The sequence below is a fragment of the Dreissena polymorpha genome, chromosome 1 (genome assembly GCF_020536995.1).
Source record: "Dreissena polymorpha isolate Duluth1 chromosome 1, UMN_Dpol_1.0, whole genome shotgun sequence".
Classification (NCBI taxonomy): domain Eukaryota; kingdom Metazoa; phylum Mollusca; class Bivalvia; order Myida; family Dreissenidae; genus Dreissena; species Dreissena polymorpha.
The window spans coordinates 92,770,458-92,793,387 of record NC_068355.1 but is presented as its reverse complement, the minus strand read 5'-3'; the positions used below and the strand labels follow the sequence as shown (position 1 = coordinate 92,793,387).

Below are 22,930 nucleotides of genomic sequence, written 5' to 3'. Positions count from 1 at the left end.
AATCCCACCTGTGGCAGCCAGCCAGACTCCTCGACCGCATGCAGGAAAGTCCCTTCCGGTCCCTGGCCTGAGCTGGGCACGCACGCACGCATCAGCTTCTTGAAACTGGCCTTCACATACCGCACCTCATAGAAATCCACCGGGATAAAGTCACACTTTGGGAAAGACTCCATCTTCACACCCTGGAAGGAATATAACAGCTATTACAAAAGCTAGGGAAACAGACTTTTACACCTGGTACAGGTAATAAGATGCTTACAATTGTATTAAACCTCAAGACTATAAATTTGCCATCTTCATTCCTTAGTAGTAGAGTTATAAATGAAATATATCTAAAGAGTGAAAAGCTCTATGTTAAGAGCAAATGTACAAGTTAAACTAATCTGGTTTGATTGTGTAATTGACTGGAAATTATTCCTCACAACCTCTGACAAATTAAAAAAAAATTCAGTAATGACATAATAAGCTTCAGATGACTAATTTCATAAAACAATATTGCATGTATTTATAATGTTTAAAAGACAACACGCAGTTAACATATTCAATGCAAACTGGGTTTTTAGATACAACTGTAGTACTTATAAATGATATTTTGCGTGTACATTTTAGTAGATAATGACATTAAGGACTTAAAACTTTAAGACAAATTTCAAAAGCGTATCCAGATGGGGACACATTTTATTATAAGCAAAAAACAATATGGCCTTGATCCCCCTAGATTGCTTCCCTTAGAGGGGCTCGGTCAGTTTTGAACCCAGGGAAAAATCTGTGTAGAGGTCCACAATTTGAAGTCACATATCAAATATAAATTAAATATTATGCATTTTACCACACCTCCTGCCTCCAGGCATTGCCTATTGTGAACCCAGGCGAATGATGGTAGGAGATTAGGAGAAGACCACCAGGTGAAGCTGTACTCCAAATATTTTCCTTAGGGCCTTTCAGTTTTGGGGATGCTTTTAAATTATGTATTATAAGTCTATATAAATCATTTGACCTGTGGGCCATGGTCAGTTTCAACCCAATGGTCAAGATTTCAATCAACATAGTAGAGAACCACTAGCATGATAAGAATACACTACCACTAGACAATTTTACATACGCAATATTAAGCCAATGAGCCTAGCAGTATCATAAAGATATTATAAGTTTCCATTTTAAAAATCCACTTTTAGCTCTAGTGAACATATGCAGCGGACAAGAATAATTTGAACAGCTTTGGAAGATAAGTGTTGTCCAACAGGTGTTCTCAGGTGATATAATAACTGGACAAATCAATTATGGTAAAACTGGCTTTGCCTTAACCAACGTGCACATTCTTACCTTCATTTGTGTCTTCTCTCCAAGGACATATAGTGATACTTTCTTCAGACCCTGCACCGAATTGTGGATGAGGTCCCCTGATTGACTCACATCTCCATTGGGGTGAGAGAACCGGGCTGGATCAAAAGTGCTTGTCCGGTTGCGTTCCTTGGAGCTGCCAATCCGGGTGAGTGCTGAAAGGCATGAGCATGAGATAAGAATTAAATGTTTAAGATAATTTTCTTATGCGAATAAAAGAGTTTCTTAGTGATGATATATTAGCCAATCTACATCCCCCTGAAATTATTAATTCAGATTATACGATAAATATACTTATTTTACTGATGGCCATCTTTCTAGACAAAATGTTAACAGAAATAGATCACTAAATGTACGGTATATTATTTTAAAGTTATACTGTCCAGAAATCAGGTATAAATATCCTCCATAGTAAGACTTTATAGTTATATATTACAGGTAAGTGTGAATGCTCTCATTTAACAATTATGTTAGTAATTGAGGCAACATGTTCAGAAACCCAGCTATCAGCACAAATATACTTCTACGACTACGATCTTCTAAAGCAAGAGAGAAAGAAAGACTGCTAAACACTGCTATAATTATATAAACATTTAAAAGAAAAACTAGATCAAATGCATGAATGTGTACAAACATTGACCACCAAGAATACTTTTAGTGTTGAATTCAGAATTGATAACTGTGCTTTGGTTATTCAATTTTCAAGCATTGCCTCGAACAAAAGAATTACAACAATTAATTTAAATGCTAAAATATATCAGTAAAATTCGTATTCATTCATGAAAAAAAATCAACATAGTAATTATGCAAAAAGAAAGAGTTTTATTTAAATTTAACACTTCTTAGTCAATAAATCTTTTAAATCTTTTTGTATTGATTTCACCAATTTGAGCATCAATAAACCAAATGTCCAGTCACCTGAACCCAGTGCACAAGCAGTAAACTCAGTGTCCAACTAAAACATAATAGCCAAGAACATGTAGCTCTAAAAGGTTACTATTAATTCAGTAATACCGGCAATCTTTTTGCCAGCAACCTGCATGCAAAGTCTTAAATAAATATGAAATATAATATAGTTTTAAAGTTATATTATAAAGATTGCCTCAGGGGCGATTTAAATGCTTACCATTTCAAAGTCTTCAAACATCTATATTGAGAATTAACACTTCCCAAACCCACAGATGCTTAATTCTAAGATTTACTCTCTTTTGATGTATTTAACTCTAAAAATCACTCTATCTATACATAAATGTAACATCAAATAAGGGGAAGAAAACATGTGTATTTAGAAATTCACAGTTCATGGAAGGACATTTAGTCCCAAAACAACATTAATATGGCCACCTTAGGATCAAAGGAGCCTTACTAAGTTAGATGGGGCAAAGAAGCCCTTTAATACCAAGGTGGGTTTTCAAGAAGACGCAAGCACAAGAATTTTTCTATTAGTACCCCATTCTATTTTTATGATTTAAATAAGTTGCATCTACCTGTATACAGTTACAATTCCAAACATGACATCACAAGATGGTCTAAGTATTACGTCACACAATGACCAAATATAGAAGGGAATATAGATACATTTTTTCAACTAGGTCAACTTTCACAGGGGGTGGCTAAGCCATCCAAAAATGGAATCATTCCAAGTCACATGTCACATCATGTGACCTACATGCAAATCAATGAGCATGGCTATTAAGGGCTCTGCATTCGCAGACATTACAAGACAGTGTAATTTACTTGAAATATAGCCTATCCTTGGCCGCCGTGGCAGAGTAAAGACTGAAAAACAAAGTATGTCTTTTACATTAGATGGGGGCATGATAATGCTATTTATTACATATTGGTATGTTTTGCTAGCATTATATTGCTGGGGTATTTATCTAAACAAATATGGAGTCGTACTGTTGCAAGCTTATGATAATTATAAGAGCAACTTCATGCAAATATGGGTCTTATGTCGTATGCAGCCAGGGTAGCTACAAACCAGGGCGCACATTTGTGCAGTCTTAACAGGAGCTCCTCTGTAAGCTATAAAATCTAGCAAGGTTACAGGGTATCAATAGTGGACAGCAAAGACACTGAACTTACTGCCGGAATGTGCAGGCAGGTCTGTAGCTTTACTGATTGCATATGACGTGAGCCCCATTTTCTTATCAAAAGGCTCGTATGATAGACTACATTTAATGTTGCAAAAACCGGTTGATACAAATTGTAAGGACATATACCAATAAAATTAATTAATTCTTAATATTGGTGCACAGGTATAATTTGAAATATACATAAGACAGATCATAAAGCATCAATTAAATTTGCTAATTTAATTGTGACTTAGTCAATGAAGCAGGCTGCACTTCATGCTTACTACACAAGACAGTCAGAAAAACTCAAATGGGAAAACAAAATCCCCAACCATCACCTGTGCTACATTGACAGAAAATGTTGTTTTTCAGCTCTTACTATATATAATGCTACATAGAAAGATATAAGTTTTCAATACTAATAACTCTATAAAGTATAAATATGCCTGTCATGCAAAGTGTTGATTTCAAAGTTTCAAAAGGTGTAGACATTGACTGAGGCCAAATAAATTGTATTAAGTACACTACAATTTTGTAGAATACTTTCAAAATGTTATTCATGCTACATGATGTGTTAAAATATAATTTATAATTTGTCTATGTTGCAGTGAAATGAAAAAAAGCAATACCTGGTCTAAAGTAAGAGACATTTGTAAAACAATGATACCCCAAAACTACCAAGTCCATAAAATATCCTGTTTATATATATATATATTTAATGCATTGCCCCATGACCTTAACCTGTAGTTTTTAATTTTTCTGTGACCATGGCAAGTCATGTTTCATTCCACTGTTTCCTTGACCTGTCATGTTTCATGTCCCTGTGACCATGACCTGTCTTATTTCAATCAATTTTGATCTTGAAGAGTTATGTTTCATTCAACTATTACCTTGACCTGTCAGGTTACATTTCCCCCATGAACTTGACCTTTGATGTTTCATTACCATTCGACCTAGACCTGTCAGGTTTCATTTCCCTATGACCTTGACCCGTAAGATATCATTCTACAGTGACCTTAAAGTGTCATGTTTTATTCCCACGTGACTCTGACCTGTCAGATTTAATTCCACTGTGACCTTGACTTGTCAGTTTTCTAATCTGCATACAAATTTAACAATCTTTCTTCCCTAAATTGTATTAACCTGCATACAAATTTCTACAACCTAGAGTACAGCAATCTCAAAATATATCGAGGAAACTATTTTCAAGTTACAATCACTACAAACTTGACCTCTCACTAGTTGACCTCAAATTGTACAGACTAATTTCGTTCATGATCAGTAACCAGCGTACTAAACTGGACAATTTAGGACAAACACCATATTGGACCTTCGACCTGTGTACTTCAAAATCAACAGGCATTCTGCTTTCCTACCAAGAAATGAGCATTTTTTTAACCAAATAAAAAATGATAGTAGTTTAAAGTCTTCTCTATACATAACATTGAAACAAGACGGCATACAGCCAATCAATCAAATATCATGACCAACTGACAGACAAAACAAGCGAAGGAATTAATTATAAGGAATATAATTTATATATATTTTTCAAAAGAGGTGTGCATTGTGTGTTTTTTTTCATTTCATTGCAATTTGTGAAGATGAAAAGTGTTACACAAATTAGTATCAATGTGGATATAAGTACCCTCCAAACTGGCTGCTAGTCTATTTTTGCCCACTGAAATGATCAGGTTAAATTGTAAGTAACATGAGATTTAAGCGACAGAGATGAGTGTGCATCAAAACTAGCATGTAGGACAAATATTGACTCACACTGAATGCATTATGGTGTTCTAAAGTCTATGAGGGCAAGTTAAAATAGAAGATTTAAAAAAAACCTTGAACAAAATCTTATACGGGAATCGTTATTTGATTTAAACATCATATGACACTGTGAGTTGATAAAACAAGAGATGTCAGAGGACAGCGCGCTCGACTATTTGAGTGCTTGCCATTATAACGTAAGCCATCATGGGGAAATTGTTCATATTCAATAATTTATTAGACGATCTTTCAAAAATAAAAAAAGGAAAACAAAAAAAAATTGGGGGGGGGGGGGGGGGGGGGGGTTGAGAGGGGGTATAATGTGGGGTGTGGTCATTAATTAGACGATCTTTCAAAAATAAAAATAAAAAAAACAAAATTTGTGTTGTTTCGTCAAAGAATTAATAAAATGTGATCATTAATAAAGAAGTTATGGCAATTTAAGCAAAATATTCAATTATCTAAGTGTAAAAGGGGCCATAATTATGTAACAAGAACACCGCATAACGGGTGCCAAGCTCGGCTGCGAAAGCTTGTCAGATTGTTTTTTTTTTTTAGAGGTCACAGTGACCTTGACCTTTGACCTAGTGACCCAACAAGAGATGTGTTTGTCAGAAACACAATGCCCCCTACTGCGCCGCATTTAAATAAAAATATTATTTATAAATTGGCAGGTATAGTAATCATCTCCCTTTAAAGGTTATTACTTCCCTTGAATTTTGTCCAATCCAATCAGGGGGGGGGGGGGGGAGGGAGGGTCTCACAGTCAATTATGACCATGTCAGACATCACTGACAATCAAGGCCTGTGGTTTAAAAGAGATCATAGCCAGAGTTTTTTTCTTTTTCATAAAATAAGTCCACAGGTATGTAATGACCATCAAAGAAATGATAATTATATCATTAAAAAAAACCTTTGACAAATCAATCATTTGGGTTATAAATGATCTAAATAATAAATCTGTACAGTAACTGTGAAAAGAACTTCAATTCTTGGTAAGGAAATATATAATATGAGATTTATAATTATATAAATTACTTCCCTTTAAAATAATTGTCTGTAACAAATCTCTATTTTTAGTAGCAAATAATTAAAGTCACTATCACGCTCACCAATACATACGGCTACTGTATTATGCTATATAAAAACATTCGACAACAAGTAGTACCATACGATGGTTAATTACAATAGGAAGACCCTAAAAACAAGTAACATTGATGTAAAAACGTTATATTACAAGCATTCGGCAAGTTTTAAGCATCTAAATACCTTAATATCGTTCCACGATGTAATCTACTTTCGCTTTCGAGTCAGGATCGGATTCATTCGGGTTGCGTTCATTTGCATAATTTATACAAGCCATTTTCTCATTCGCTAAGTTCCAGTTACCCAGAATTCATTTTGATTTCACAGAATGATTATTCATGAGAGCTACGTCATGCTTCCGACGCTTACCGTATCCAATCTCGTGTTTGCCCGTAAATGTTCGGATATTTCATGGGAGATATAAATGGAATTATTTGTGGCCACAAAAAAATAAAAACGAGCATTTTGTATCTCGTTAAATCAATTCTACCAGACGACATCTAACGTTGAATTTTTGCATTTTGCTAAAAGGAACATTGATTTTTAATGGGTAAGCTTTATTTAACGAAATATTCGATATTTTTGAGCGTGATTGTTACTTTAAAAGCCACTACCGAGACGGTATATTCACCACTCAAAATGTGCAGCTCCATGAGGTACACATGCATGCCAAATATATAAAGTGGCTATGTTCAATATTGAATGATTATCTCCCTTTAAAGCTTATTACTTCCCTTGAATATGTATTTTTTACTGTAGACCGTAAAGGATGACCTTGACCTTTTACCACAATGTGTTTGTCAGAAACACAATGCCGTCTACTGCGCCGCTTTGATTTATTTAACAAAAATATATGCGTGGGTAGGTCAGATTACTATGTACATTTAAAGCTTATTACTTCCCTTGACTTTGTTTTTTCGACCCTAGACCTTGAAGGATGATATTCACCTTGAAATTTTACCACTCAAAATGTGCAGCTCCATGAGATAAACATGCATGCCAAATATCAAGTTGCTATGTTCAATATTTAAAAAGTTATGGCCAATGTTAAGGATTTAGTACGACGCCTACGGCGGACAGCGGACGATGAGCTGGCTATGACAATAGCTCGGGTTTTCTCCAAATACAGCCTCGCTAAAAATGCTTGATACAGTGGTCTGCTCTTGTTTATAGGTAAGGGTCATGTTGGTAAACAAGTATGCAAAATATAAAAGCAATATGTCAAAGGATATAGGAAATATTTGGGGTAGTACACAAACTTTAACATAGATTTATCAATAATATGCATATTCTAAGTATAAAAGGGTCAATAATTATGACAAAATGCTTGATAGAGTTGTCTGCTCTTGTTTATAGGTTGGGGTGATGTTGGTAAACAAGTATGCAAAATATGAAAGCAATATGTCAAGGGACAATGAAAATAAATGGGGTAGTACGCAAACTTTAACATTTGCACGCTAATGCAGACGCTAACGCAGACGCTCACACCGACGCTGTGGTGAGTAGGATAGCTCCACTATATATATTTCATATATAATAGTCGAGCTAATGATATCAATTTCTATCATATCAGTTTCTGTTATATACATCCAAGTATTACATAGCGTCAAATAATGAACGATATAGCATACATCTACTGGCTATGCAAGCTTGATAAAGCATGATGTCAAAGTCACCAGTTTCAAATCCAATAACTCGCACATGTTAATCATCATAGCATGGTGCATTTATTATTGTAGATAATGATACAGTTTCCAGGTACACCACAGCAAATGCTACAAAGCATGTAATAAACTGAGAATTGAAAGATCCTGAAATATACAGAGCTTAAAATAATACTGATTGTTACTTTATTGTCATTATTTGCGAGTGATATTACTTAAATGTGACGAAATAAGCAAGAAAATAAAGTATTTCTAACTAAATTTATTAATGGAGGATTAATATTGACATTGGCAGACAAAGACTTCAGCATAAAAGGAACACAGTTTTCATTTTTTTTTTTGAAGACACATCTTGAATATTACCGATAGGAGCAAGTTATTTTAAAGCATATGGGCCGTGCTCTGTGAAAAAGGGGTGTAATGCATGTTTGTAAAGTGTTGTTCCAGATTAGCCTGTGCAGTCCGCACAGGCTTATCAGGGATGACACTTTCCACCTAAACTGGATTTATGCTAAGAAGAGACTATCTGTAAACAAAAATACCATAAAAGCGGAAAGTGTCAATCTGGGACGACACTTTACGCACATGCATTTAACTCCTTTTAACAGGGCGCTGCTGATATCTGTTTGTTATACAATTTACAGTCATATACTTATCACTCACTGGAGGCCTTAGATTGCAGGCCAAAAAAATCTACAATGTATAAAAAACACACCCAAAAATGACTGCATATCTTTATTACATAACTAACAATTAAGTTAATTCAATATTAGTTGTTGCTATCATATACCTTTATACACATGTTGTAAATATCAAAAGTACATGTTGACTGATATAAGCTTTAAGATACTATTTAAAACATCATTTTTTCAAACAAAATCCAAGATAGAACATAAAATTCCTTGACTTACTTACAACGGACCAAGGGTGAAACATATATATTACAAGAGGGCCTGAAAGGCCCAATGTCACTCACCTGAGATTCAAAGGAACTGACCTGTTCTGTGCAGCCCAAGATGTCATTAGAACAAATGTTCTTACCAACTTACATGACTAGTGAACACCCTGGCAGCCACGTTTTTCAACAGACCAGAACCATTTTCATACACATCCAAGATATCATTTAAACAAATATACTGACAAAGTTTCATGACGATTCATAAGTCCATATAAGGAAAAATGCCCCGCCCACTGGTGGCCATGTTTTTCAAGCAACTGGAACCATTTTCAAACTTGTCCAGAATATCATTGGGACAAATCTTCTGACAAAGTTTCATGATGATCGCACAATAAATACAGCTTCTAGAGTGTTAACAAGGTTTAACAATAGCTATATAAGGAAAAATGCCAAGCCCCCTTGGCGGCCATGTTTTTCCACCAATAGAACCATTTTCGAACTCATCAAAGATATCATTGGGACAAATCATCTGACCAAGTTTCATGATGATCGGTCAATAAATGTGACCTCTATAGTGTTAACAAGGTGTTACAAAAGCATGATATATAGCCGTATTAGGAAAAATGCCCCCCCCCCCTGGTGGCCATGTTTTTAAGCAATGGAAACCATTTTCGAACTCATCCAAGATATCATTAGGACAAATCTTCTGACCAAGTTTCATGAAGATCGGAAAATAAATGTGGCCTCTAGAGTGTTAACAAGGTTTTACTATAGCCATATAAGGAAAAATGCCCCACCCCTTGGCGGCCATGTTTTTCAACCAACCGGCATCATTTTTTAACTTGTCCAAGATATTATTGGGATGAATCTTCTGACCAAGTTTCATGAAGATCGGACAGTAAATGTGGCCTCTAGAGTATTAACAAGATTTTACTATAGCCATATATAGCCATATAAGGAAAAATGCCCAGCCCCTTGGCAGCCATGTTTTTCAAGCAAACGTAACCATTTTCCAACTCATCCAAGATATCATACAGACCAATATTCTGACCAAATTCATTAAGATTGGACAATAAATGTGGCCTCTAGAGTGTTAACAAGGTTTTACTAAAGCATATAAGGAAAAATGCCCCGCCCCCTGACGGCCATGTTTTTTCACCGATCTGGACCATTTTCAAACTCGTCCGAGATATCAATGAAACCAATGTTTTGACCAAGTTTCATGATGATTGGGCAAAAATTGTGACTTCTAGAGTGTTCACAAGGTTTCTTTATAACCATATAAGGAATACTGCCCCGCCCCCTGGGGGCCATGTTTTTCAACAGACCAGTACCATTTTTGAACTCAACCAACATATCATTTAGACTGACATTTTGACAAAGTAACATGAAGATTGGGCATCAAATGTGACTTCAATAGTGTTCACAAGGTTTTTCTTTTTTTTGACCTAGTGACCTAGTTTTTGACCCAGCATGACCCAGTTTCGAACTCAGTTGAGGCATCAATGGGACAAATGTTCTGACCAAATTTCACGAAGATCAGACAATAAATGTGGCCTCTAGAGTGTTCACAAGGCAAATGTTGACGACGGACGACGCACGACGGACAAAAGGCGATCCCAAAAGCTCACCATGAGCAAGTTGTGCTCAGGTGAGCTAAAAAACCGTATTATTAAAAATAATTATTTGGCCTAATTATGCACTTTGTCTTGCACACATGCAAACAGATATTGTATTACTAGAATTTACAGCTAAAAGTTGAAAGTGGATCTGATGACATATATATGTCCAAGATTCTACAGTGATCCTTCTAGTTCACCTGGTATAATACGTACCAAATGCAAATAATAAACAGAAAGTAGGCCTACTATGAATAAGCACAAACAAAACCTGAAATTCAAGCAATAAACACACATATATCTTGTGCAAAAGCATCATAAAAGCAAAGCATGTATAAATGGCTAGACAACAACATCTAGCTGTGCCCCAATGGGGACTCCAAGCTCTACAATACCGGGGATGAGTGACATAAGTTGTGGGGATTGGGGCATGATATTTGTCCCTGTGAATTATAAAATGACATGTGTCCCTGTGAAATTAATTTGCAAAGTTTCCCTATGAATTTTAACAGGGCACAAGTCCCTGTGAGTTTTAACATGACTAGCATAGCTGTTTATTTATATCCCCACATTTGTTCCTGTAAATTATAACAAAGCACGAGTCCCTGTGAGCTATACCATGGCCTGCATCCCTGTGAATTGTAATATGAAAAGAATACATGTGAACAATAAAATAGCATTTATCCCTATGAATTATTACGTGGCATGTGTCTCTGTGAATTATAACATGAGATTTGTCCTGTGAAATATAACCTGACATTTTAACTTGACAATTTTCCCTGTAAATAATATTTTATCATGTTTATTTTATCATGACATGTGTTATTGTGAAATATAACATTACACATCTACCTGTAAGGCATGCATTAAATGTGTTCCTGTGAGACAATATAGAGTTACCATGACATACTACATGACATATTTAGTTGCCTATGAATATGAGGCATATGCGTTCCTCTGCATTAAATGCAATGACATTGCATATGATGTGACTTGCAATACAGGCTACATGCATTTCAAATTTAACTCTTCTATGGCTCATAAATAAGGATGTGTCACTCCAACAACTTGTAACAACAAGCAGATCATGACACATTTTATGAAATATTGAAAATAAAGATAACATTGAAATCAAAAGCAAGAACATTCCTAAATGTGAAATAACTTTTGTCTTTGAAGACGCATGCAAAACATGTTTTTCTTTTTTTATTGATTTAAACTTTAAACAATCAAAGCAATTTAAATAAGTATATCACAATTTGGTAACTCCTTTTCTTTTTTACAAGCAATAAAATATGATTTAGTTTGTAAAATTCAGACAAAGTAAAAAAAAAAATATAAAAATATAAAAAAACTCACAAACTCAGCAAAGAAACCTAAAAAACTGAAAAGAATGCAGCATGTGTTGCAGGAGTCAGCATGAGTGCATGGTTATGACAACATTGCGCAGAATTCATACGATTATGTCCCTTGCCACCACTGTGTCGTAGCGTATTGACGGCCCGGGAGAACATACTGCGGCGCGCAGTGTTAGGAGTGGTGTCCCCTGACAGGTGGAGCCCCACAAAGTCTCCGTTGCCAGCTGGATATCACCACACAACAAGACAGTAATCAACCAACATATACAATGGGCACACACATGGGTAATAGGAGGCAATGTATTTGACAGGGCACATGTTGTGAGAGTTGAATGAAAAACAAACTGCCCCCCCCCCCCGGCAGCCACATGTATTTCAACTAACTGGAACCATTTTTAAACTAAGCTGGGACATCATTAGTTCTGACAAAGTTTCATGAAGATTGGACAATAAATGTGACTTCTAAAGTGTAAACAAGCTTTTTATTTAATTGGCCTCATGTCCTATTTTTGGACCTCACGTGACCCAGTTTCCAAATCAACCAAGATACAATTAGAAAAATCTTTGGACCAAGCTTCATGAAGATCACACAAAAAGTGTGGCCTCCACAGTGTTAACAAGGCAAAATGTTGATAATGGACACCGCATGACAGACTAAAGGGGGTCCCAAAAGCTCACCATCAAGCATGTACTGCTAAGGTCTTATAGGGTGCAACTGGTCTTATGACACTTCTAAAACTCATGCCATTTGATATAGCTGGAAAAATTGAGAGACCAAAGCATGTACCAAATTTGTTGAAACTATCATTGTATCTTAAAAAAAAATAATCTTAGACAATTTATACCCTTAACATCAATTTAAGGCTGTCTTTTAGCTTGTTTAGATCCTTCGTATGAACAAGTTATAGATCAGATAAAAAAAGGGTATTGGTAATGTTCAATGTTCCCAAGTGTATAATATAATACATTACTTGCATAATATTATATTTGAGTCTGGCTATGTGGCAACAATGCTTAATGAATGTGCATAAAGTCCACACAGGCTAATCAGTGATGAAACTATGCTTTATGTCATTTTTCATCTACAGAAGGTCTCAACTAATGAGTGCACAGGCTTTCAGGGAGGACACTATGCATTAGGCTTGGTTTCCCCAGACCATCGCTCATTTGCATCCATTTGAGCACAAAATCCCCATATTACAAGTACAGGACCGAGTAGAAATCACAGCTTTTCAAATCATAGAGGCAAATGAAAACACACCACTGCCATTTTCATGGGTGAAAGTTGAAAATGTCTAAAAACCGGAAAATTTTGCTAGGGGTCCAGGGAGCCGCCAGTGCCCCCGTGGGTGCAGGGTCAAGCCCTAGTGGGGGAGCCATTGGGGGGAGGCCCTCTGAAACTCCAGAACTTTAGCCAATTAGAAACCATTTTAAGTAGGGTAAAAGTACTTCTCATGTAACTTTAAAAGACCATCTTCTTATTTTCTCCATTATATGTATAAGAATGTATTGCTTTAAAAATAATTCCCTTAAAAACAAGTTATAACCGGTAATCATTGACCAAATCGGCAGAGTTGCATCCACACACATGATTTTCCACTTTGTTATAACACCACAATATACACAATAGGTCAGTTAATGTACTACGTGTGTTTTCATAACGCCCAACACTAAATCCAGTTTTGTACGAATGTTCTCTTTAATCAGTATACAGTACAATAACTGTTTCAATAATAACTCGACTAAGAGACCATAACGATAAAGATGCCGCGTGTTTATTTGAAATTAAATTAGAGGAAATGTCAATTCCAAATTATTTGCAATATAATTTCGTTAAAAAAAACACCAAGCTTTTAACCGAAATCAACAAATATCAAGGTTCTCTGCCCTTCAACATTTTATCCAACAAGAGGGCCATGATGGCCCTGAATCGCTCACCTGACTAGCCAATTACAATCCCAACCCAGTTTTCATCAAGATAAACATTCTGACCAAATTTCATAAAGATTGCATGAATACTGTGACCTCTATTGTCTACACAAGGTTTTTCTATTATTTGACCTATTATGTGACCTAGTTTTTGACCTAGTGACCTAGTTTTTGACCCTAGATGACCCAAATACAATCCCAACCCAGATTTCATCAAGATAAAAATTCTGACCAAATTTCATAAAGATTGGATGAAAACTGTGACCTCTACTGTCTACACAAACAAATTGTTGACGGACGGACGCACACACGCACACACAACGGACGCCGGACATCACACGGTCACATAAGCTCACCATGTCACTTCGTGACAGGTGAGCTAAAAATCAATTCAATCATGCTCTCAAAAAGATATGAGGAATTCCTATTTATAGTTAAATGGTTATTCCAATTCTGGCAGTGTGGTATTGGAGGAGACTTCACGCTGTCCTACAGTTATAATCTTTACAAACCGCAGATCATGTGTTAAAATACTTTGTGGGCATTTTTTATTTTTATCTCCCCTACCCATTAAATTTTCTAAACAGATTTATGCGCTTTGGAAAAATGGTCTCGGCGGCGATTCAAAAACCGGAATTCTGGTTTATCCCAGAAAACTTTCACCCATGCATTTTTAAGTACATAAATCAATAAAGTCAATATTAATACAAAAATTACATGTCCATAGCCAAAACAGAATTTTAAAAATACAAAAAATAATTTAATTGAAGAAAACAATCTATAAAGGTGTGTCATTACAGATTATGTAAGAAAAAATGTAAGGAAAAAAAACGACATGCACTTGTTTTCATTTGATCCGAAAAATATCTACAAATATTAGCCATAGAAGACAATGACACTACTACAAGAGAGTACACACATATATCTACCATATTTCAGATCTGACAGCATGAAACAGACAAAACAATTGCAATAATCATGGTAAGAAACAGTAAAACACTGACCGCTGTATGCAATATATCATAAATTGGTTGTAGACATGAGTACCGCAATATGAAAACACGGCTTAATGACAACATTTTGTATTTTACTTTTTAATATGTTTATAAAAAATTGTCTTTAAACATCAAAAACCTGCAAATTATTTTTCAAGCTAATTAAACAAAATTGAAGTGCATATTCTGCTATATTCAAGTGCCAGAAAAATGACGTTGACAATAACATAACTAGACATCAAGATTAAATGTACAATAAACCACGCAAACTTTATAATGGCAAAACATGTAATGCAATGAATAATTACATTTGAAAAATTTAGCGTGTCTATGGCGTTGCAAGAACATTCATCGGTGAAGTTGGTTGTGTCAAGTTGAAATGCTCATTTGAGAGATGCATTTTCCAATGACAAAATCAACGAGACAGATTGAATTTCTCATAGCACTTTACTTTATTGAAATACTATATTAATTTTGTGTGCACATTTAAAAGCAGATATCTTGAAAATACTACAGCAATTAAAATGTTCTGTTAGTGTTGGCATTGAAGCATGTTGGGTAAAACTTTCATTTTCAGAGGTCAGTAGAAAATATGTCAACCTTGTTCCATATTTTATAGGTGGCATCCTTTATAGCAACAATTTGAAACAAGTCCAAAAGTAGAAATCTCTCAAAAATTACGGCCCACTGGAAGACTATCAGCCATCCACACTGTCCTATCCCCAAGTTCAAAATATCAACGGATTTACAAAATTAAAACATAATTGACTAAATTTAGATACAAAGGAAGTTCATACATATTTAATAATTTTTTTACACATTTGATTTGACAGGAAGTTGAAATTAAACAACTGTTATTGTAAGTTGTACAAATCGATCCATCCTTGTGGGTTTTTGTAGAATGAAAATGAGTGGTGTCACTTTAGTTTTTTTTTCAAACTCGTAATGCTCTATCCGATTGCTATTGATGATTAAACACACAATCTAGAATGTAAAAATTAGAGACTGCCAGGAAAAAAACCTGTGACATCCCACAATTTATGCAAATGCAGGAGCAATATATAATTGGGTCTATTTCAGAGAAAACAACAATATTTCATAGATTAACTTACCGGTACCTTCAGTCTATTAACATGTTTTTTTCTTTCTTAATGACCACATGATTGGTTTTAAATACTGACATGATTTAAAAAAAAAATGTATTAATTTGCTGAAAGCTTTAAATGAAACTCACTCAGAACTAAATAAATTTCAATGTGTCTACATATGACATCATAACATGTAATTGTCAAGGTCAAAATTAGAATGTAACTAAGCCCAGTTTCCCTAGAGTGGAGCAAATATATTAAGTATTAGTGTGTGTGTGTGTGTTTTTATACTTGAAAACAAATCTGATCTGAAGGCGAAAGGTCAAAATGCAATACATTCAACTGACACAAAAACTATACTCAACTTCCAAAGTTACATTTACATTCCTTTAACATCTTAAATATCATTTAAAATTCTTCATAATAACCATAAAACAGTCATATGTGAATTTCATATTCATTACAAGAGATGTGTTTGTCAGAAACACAATGCCCCCTTCTGTGCCGCTTTGAAGCCATATATTTGACCTTTGACCTTAAGGATGACTTGACCTTTCACCACTCAAAATGTGCAGCTCCATGACATACACATGCACGCCTAATATCAAGTTGCTATCTGAAGCCACATAGAAGTTATGAGCATTTTTCGAAACCTTAATGCAAAACCTAACAGCAAAGTGTGACGGAAAGACAGACAGACAGACAGACAGACAGACAGACAGACAGACAGACAGACAGACAGACAGACAGACAGACAGACAGACAGACAGACAGACAGACAGACAGACAGACAGACAGACGGACGGTCTGATCACTATATGCCCTCCTTCGGGGGCATACAAATGATTTACCACTAATCTTCATACAAAACAAAAACAAAGATTGCAACTATCTGAGAAGAATGTGATTTGTTTGAAAATGTCCATCAACTTAAAACCAAGACACAGATAATCTCTGGTTCCTGTCAACTAAATGTGATCTCACATTTGAAACTAATCTGGATTACTTTAAATCATACTAGCATCTAAAACTGTAAATAGACTGGCATCAGATCACTTGCAAAAAATGTAATGTTAGGCCTAGCACATTAGTTGTGACAATGCTTAACTACCATGATAATTGGTCACATCAAATGAGATTCACACTTTGATAAAACAAGTGTACTTACATTGACCTTTAAGTTTCAGGCTTGTTCTCACGGATTTGCCTCTGTAAAAAAAGAATTATTCATGTTAAGGCAAAAGTTATTTTCTAAGCAATAATAATATTATTGAACCATGAAAGTTATGTAGTTGCTACAAAATGAAACAAAATGGACCTATAAATATTTGAATGCAAACATTTCTCAAAATTACTTAAGCCTTGACATTCATGTTAAGGTAGTTTTCCATTAAATGTTTTTAATTAGTACATATATACAAAATGCATAAATGCGCTATTCATAAATGTTTTTGAATAAAATGAAAACATAACTAAATAGCAGTGCACACAAAAAATGTCTCCACAGGTAAAAGATATCCCAAGTAAGCGTTACTCGACACATTATGCGTAAACAACATAAAATATATACAATAAATACAGCACTTAGTCATAACAATAAAAACTGTCATAACAAGGTATGTGCCTTTTTCAATGTTGTTAAACATCATGTTTATTAACTAAATGTGACCTTGACATGTACAAGAGCAAAATAGGATGATAATTTATGCCAATTTATTAAGAAATCCTGTCATGGGCGATAAAAAACAACCATTTAATTAAAAACAAGAGCACCGCATAACCGGTGCCAACGCTCAGCTGCGGGTGCAGTTTTGACTAAATGAAAGCTTGTCAGATTTTTTTTTTAAGTGGTCACAGTGCCCTTGACCTTTGACCTAGAGACACAAAAATGGGTGTGGCGTGTAGAACTCATCAAGGTGCAGCTACATATGAAGTTTCAAAGTTGTAGGTTATAGCACTTTGATTTTAGAGCAAAATGACAAAGTTTTAGCATGACGCAGACGGCGGACGACACGACGAGCTGGCTATGACAATACCTCGGATTTTCTCCAAAAACAGCCGAGCTAAAAATCAATATGGAACATGAGCAAACTGTTTAAACTGTCAGCAAAAGGTGATTGAAATGATTCTTGATTCAACTTACTCGGGAATATGCACAAGCTTCAAGTGTCCGATATTGCCTTGACCTTTAAGTAGCAAAATGCTTATTCTGATAAGAATCTGTCATTTATTTCTTAATCACATACTGCAAGACATATTAATGGGCTGGCCAGTAACACATACTGCAAGACATATTAATGGGCTGGCCAGTAACACATACTGCAAGACATATTAAAGGGCTGGCCAGTAACACACACTCTCAGTTTATTAATATTAGGAATACACAATATTAAGAATACATGTATGCAGAGATGCATAAAAACACGCACATACATATCCACAGACAGGGGCAACACTATATTCCCTTCCACCATTATATGGCTGGGGCATAAAAGCATGACCATGACACATCAAACACAATGATAATTATCTCACGTTTTGGGCGCCCGTTTGAAATTGTCAGGGGTTTCTGGGATGGTGAGGGACTCCCCTGTGGCCCCTGACATTATGAGAGAGTCTAGGGAGTCGAGGGAGTCACTGTATGAGGCCTTGTAGGAACCATTACGTGCGCTGTTGGGGGTCGCCGCTACCAGCACGGAGAAGTATTTTTCCTGCTCCAAGCTAGAAGTGGATTCTCCGCTTGATGTTGCTAAGGGTGTAGAAAATTAATTAAGCTTATTTGGAACTCTACAATAATCTTAGCTGAAACTACTTTTTACTGTTATGCACTTGTGTCACGTTGATACAAATAAAACAAGAGCACCGCATAATGGGTGCAACGCTCGGCTATGGGTGCAGTTTTGAATAAATGAAAGCTTGTCAATTTTTTTTTTATATATTTTTTTTAAGGTAACAGTGACCTTGACATTTGACCTAGTGACCAAAAAATGGGTGTGGCTTGTAGAACTTATCAAGCAGCATCTACATATGAAGTTTCAAAGTTGTAGGTGGAAGCAATTTGATTTTAGAGCCTATGTTCAAAATCATAACAAAATGTTAAGGTTTTAGCACGACGCAGACAGCGGACGACACGACAAGCTGGCTATGACAATACCTCGGGTTTTCTCAGAAAACACCAAGCTAAAAATGAGATTACTTCAGTTTAAATGACATTGCTTAAATCTATCTAGTGGCAGGTCATATGTACCTCATTTAATTAAATTACCGAAATTCAATAAGTTCCAGGTAAGAACTTTTGAGATAGTGTTTTGAAATATAAAGAACATAAAACATCTGGCTGTCATACCCCATATAATAACCAAGATTGTAAACTGTGTTTTAAATCTAGTTCAAAATACTGTAATCAAAACAAATTACAATACAACTTGGAAGTTAGGACCACAGTATAACTATACTTAGATGTTAAATCTACAATTTAAATTCTTTAACTCGAGCATCCATAACTGAGAAAAATAATTCAAACAAATCTAACAACAAGTCAAAGTTGTAAATACTTACTATGAAAAAACACACCTGCAACAGGTACATGGATAACTAGATATAAGAAGCATATGTGTCTGTCCCTAATATGGCACAATTTTGAAATTAACAGCACAAATGTGTAGGGACTGTCATACAGGGGTAAATTGTTTGCACCTGGTAATAACTTCACACTGATTGCGATGAAGTTATTTCAAAATATGTAAAACAATTAAGAATTTGATAAGCGTCAATAGCAAAATTAGCAGGCTATTAATAGAGTTTGTAAAATATTTAAAATTTAATAATGCTGACATTTGAATTGTAAATGTTTATTATAATCATATCATAACAATTAAACATTGAAAGTAGTAAGTTACAGTGTAAAGCTATTAATTAAGTATTGATCTTGCCAAAGATAAATAATTACTCTGATTGATAAACATTTACTGTTCATGACCTCTGAGCACGGAAGCATGACCTTTGATAACTCGAATATTTCTGTCATCATAAGAAGTAAAAGTTTTACTGTATAAGCTATTCAACCTGTATCAAAACCTGTTTTATTTCAACTTAACTGCCTCAGAAGCCTAGGGCTTATAAGGACACTTGGAGTCCATTTCCAGGGTAGAACCAGTACTTGGTGTGTAAGGGGATCTTAAGATCTCACAGGGGCTTAAAACCAGGATTACCTTATTGCCTGACAGACATCATAACCACAAAGAAATGCCACCTATTAATTCTTGCAAATGTATTGTTCAACGCTTAAAGAGTCCAGTGTTGTTGATACTTACTGCTAGATGTATTGTGTTTCAGCATGCCCATCAGACCGCGACTATGGAAGCTGCTGGCGCGCAGTAATAGAGCCTTTGTGCGGCTGTGGCGCCATGTAATCACGGGAAATCTGTGTGTGCAAATGCAGGGGCTTTAAATTGAGCCTTGCTCTGGGAAAATGGGGCTTAATGCAAGCGGGTAAAGTGTTGCTCCAGATTAGACTGTTACGTTTGCACAGGCTAATAATTGACTACACTTTGCCCCTAAACTAGATTTTTGCTATGAAGGGATTTCATGAAGTAAACAGATACCATAACAAGGACTGTTTGAAAAACATGCATGCCCCCCATATGGGCCCTCCGTTGTAGTGACAGCCATTGTGTGAATATGTTTTTTGTTACTGTGACCTTGACCTTTGACCTAGTGACCTGAAAATCAATAGGGGTCATCTGCGGGTCACGATCAATGTATCTATGAAGTGTCATGATCCTAGGCAAAAGCGTTCTTGAGTAATCATCCGAAAATCATTTTACTATTTCGGGTCACCGTGACCTTGACCTTTGACCTTGTGACCTCAAAATCAATAGGGGTCATCTGCAAGTCATGATCAATCTACCTATGAAGTTTCATGATCCTAGGCATATGCGCTCTTGAGTTATCATCCGAAAACCATTTTACTATTTCGGGTCACTGTGACCTTGACCTTTGACCTAGTGACCTCAAAATCAATAGGGGTCATCTGCGAGTCATGATCAATCTACCCATGAAGTTTCATGATCCTAGGCGTATGCGTTCTTGAGTTATCATCCGGAAACCATTTTACTATTTCGGGTCACCGTGACCTTGACCTTTGACCTAGTGACCTCAAAATCAATAGGGGTCATCTGCAAGTCATGATCAATCTACCCATGAAGTTTCATGATCCTCGGCGTATGCGTTCTTGAGTTATCATTCAAAAACCATTTTACTATTTCGGGTCACCGTGACCTTGACCTTTGACCTAGTGACCTCAAAATCAATAGGGGTCATCTGCGAGTCATGATCAATGTACCTATGAAGTTTCATGATCCTAGGCCCAAGCGTTCTTGAGTTATCGTCTGACAACCACCTGGTGGACCGACCGACAGACCGACCGACAGACCGACGGACGGACAGACCGACATGAGCAAAGCAATATACCCCCTCATAAAAACAGAACATGGCCTCAATTTTTACCCTGTGCAGCCTGATGGTAATCTGGGACAACACTTTGTGCACATGCATTTAGCCCCGTTTTTCAAGAGTGCTGCCCAATTATTGAAGATAGGAAACTTACTTAGGAAGAATGATTGAATGAAACATGCTAAAAAGTTTTAAAGAAAATAGTTGTTTTGAAGAAGAACACACAAACAAATAATTATATAATTTTGGTATAATTTCATAGCTGCAAAACTTTTTCAGAATACTTTTATAATAATAATGAAAGTAATGATATGATCTTATTGTTTAACTTAATAATTTGACCAAAAATATTGAACAAAAATATTGTTTTTATATATGAAAGATTTTTTTGTTTCAAAATATAAAAACCCACCTGCATTGTCTATGGGTGCGAGCAAACCGTCGTATGTTGTCATCCGATACTGACTGTGGCACAACTAACAGGATAGGGTAACTAGATCGGAAAATGGAATCGTAGTGACATTTTAGGTAAATATATTACATTCATGAGCCATCAACACAGTAAGTACAGTTCATAATATATCTGCTACACCTTTTCTGCATACTGACTATTGTTAAAAGGATTATATGGAAAGATTCTGCTAAGCTATCTTCATCTTTTTGCTTTCAAAACGCAATGACCAATCATGATATTTGCATCCTCTGAATCTTGAATATAATTCAATTACTAGTACATGCATTAAGAATCTGAATTGACAAAATAATGAGCGCCCATTAATGAAATAAATGAATCTTTTCCAATAGGCACTTAATGAGCAATACAATTAAATATCCTACATGAGAAACCAGCAATGTTTATTTTTAATCTGTGTAACTACCATTGGAGTGCAAAACTAAAATAGCTGGACAAACAAGGAGAAACTACAGCTGGTCATCATAATGATGAATACCTCCCAAAGGTCCATGTTGTAATATGTTACAAGTTGTAACTTCAAGCTATGGAATGTTTCAAGTCAAGTGGTAAGATAACTCAAATCAAGCTAATGAAAAGTTGGAATTACTAAACTAAGATTAAGCTTAAGAATGTTTAAAATCCCGGGGCATGTTAATCAAATGTTATGCAGATTCATTTTGTTTACCGCTAAAAGCTGAGAACTTAAAATCCTACCCATACCTGCGACACACTGAAAAGTTAGCATTCACAGATGAGATTCTGAAAGGTTCTGAGTTTGATCGGTCCTTGGAGCTGGTGACAGACAGGCTGCCGAGGCCAAGACGTACGTAGTCGTGGTAACCAGGCTTCTCTAGGAGCTTCTCTAGAGCCTGGGGGTCGGCCATCAGGGTGGAGCCAAACTCATTCTCATCCACTACTGCACACAGGGCAAGGAAAATTGGAAGAAAAGTTTAACCCATTTATGCCTAGTGGATTCTCCCATCCTTTTTGATTGTATCAATTTATTTCCAAAATTAGGTAAGTCTAGTATTGTTATTTCTATATTTAAAATATTTCTTACAGAAATTCCTTAAAGCAAACAGCGCAGACCCTGATGAGACGCCGCATCATGCAACGTCTCATCTGGGTCTACGCTGTTTGCCAAGGCCTTTTTTCTAGACGCTAGGCATAAATGGGTTAATTACATTTTAAAGTATGCAGCT

The 22,930-nt window shown here is 35.7% G+C and overlaps 2 protein-coding genes across 4 annotated transcripts in view; one reads left to right on the top strand and one right to left on the bottom strand.

The window, feature by feature from the left end:
- The window catches only part of LOC127840886 (mucin-5AC-like), a 451,267-nt gene that overhangs the window by 146,395 nt on the left and 281,942 nt on the right, over positions 1 to 22,930 (top strand). The gene's annotated exons all lie outside the window — the stretch shown is intronic.
- LOC127840836 (myotubularin-related protein 13-like) overlaps positions 1 to 22,930 on the bottom strand; it is a 142,262-nt gene that overhangs the window by 14,152 nt on the left and 105,180 nt on the right. For all 3 annotated transcript variants that reach the window (XM_052369266.1, XM_052369283.1, XM_052369275.1), the window contains exons 25-31: positions 22,449 to 22,644; positions 21,687 to 21,767; positions 20,134 to 20,243; positions 18,356 to 18,569; positions 16,989 to 17,029; positions 1,324 to 1,496; positions 9 to 182 (exon numbers count right to left, since the gene is read on the bottom strand). In XM_052369266.1, the coding sequence (XP_052225226.1) occupies positions 9 to 182; positions 1,324 to 1,496; positions 16,989 to 17,029; positions 18,356 to 18,569; positions 20,134 to 20,243; positions 21,687 to 21,767; positions 22,449 to 22,644 (989 nt within the window). The remainder of the gene's footprint in view (positions 1 to 8; positions 183 to 1,323; positions 1,497 to 16,988; positions 17,030 to 18,355; positions 18,570 to 20,133; positions 20,244 to 21,686; positions 21,768 to 22,448; positions 22,645 to 22,930) is intronic.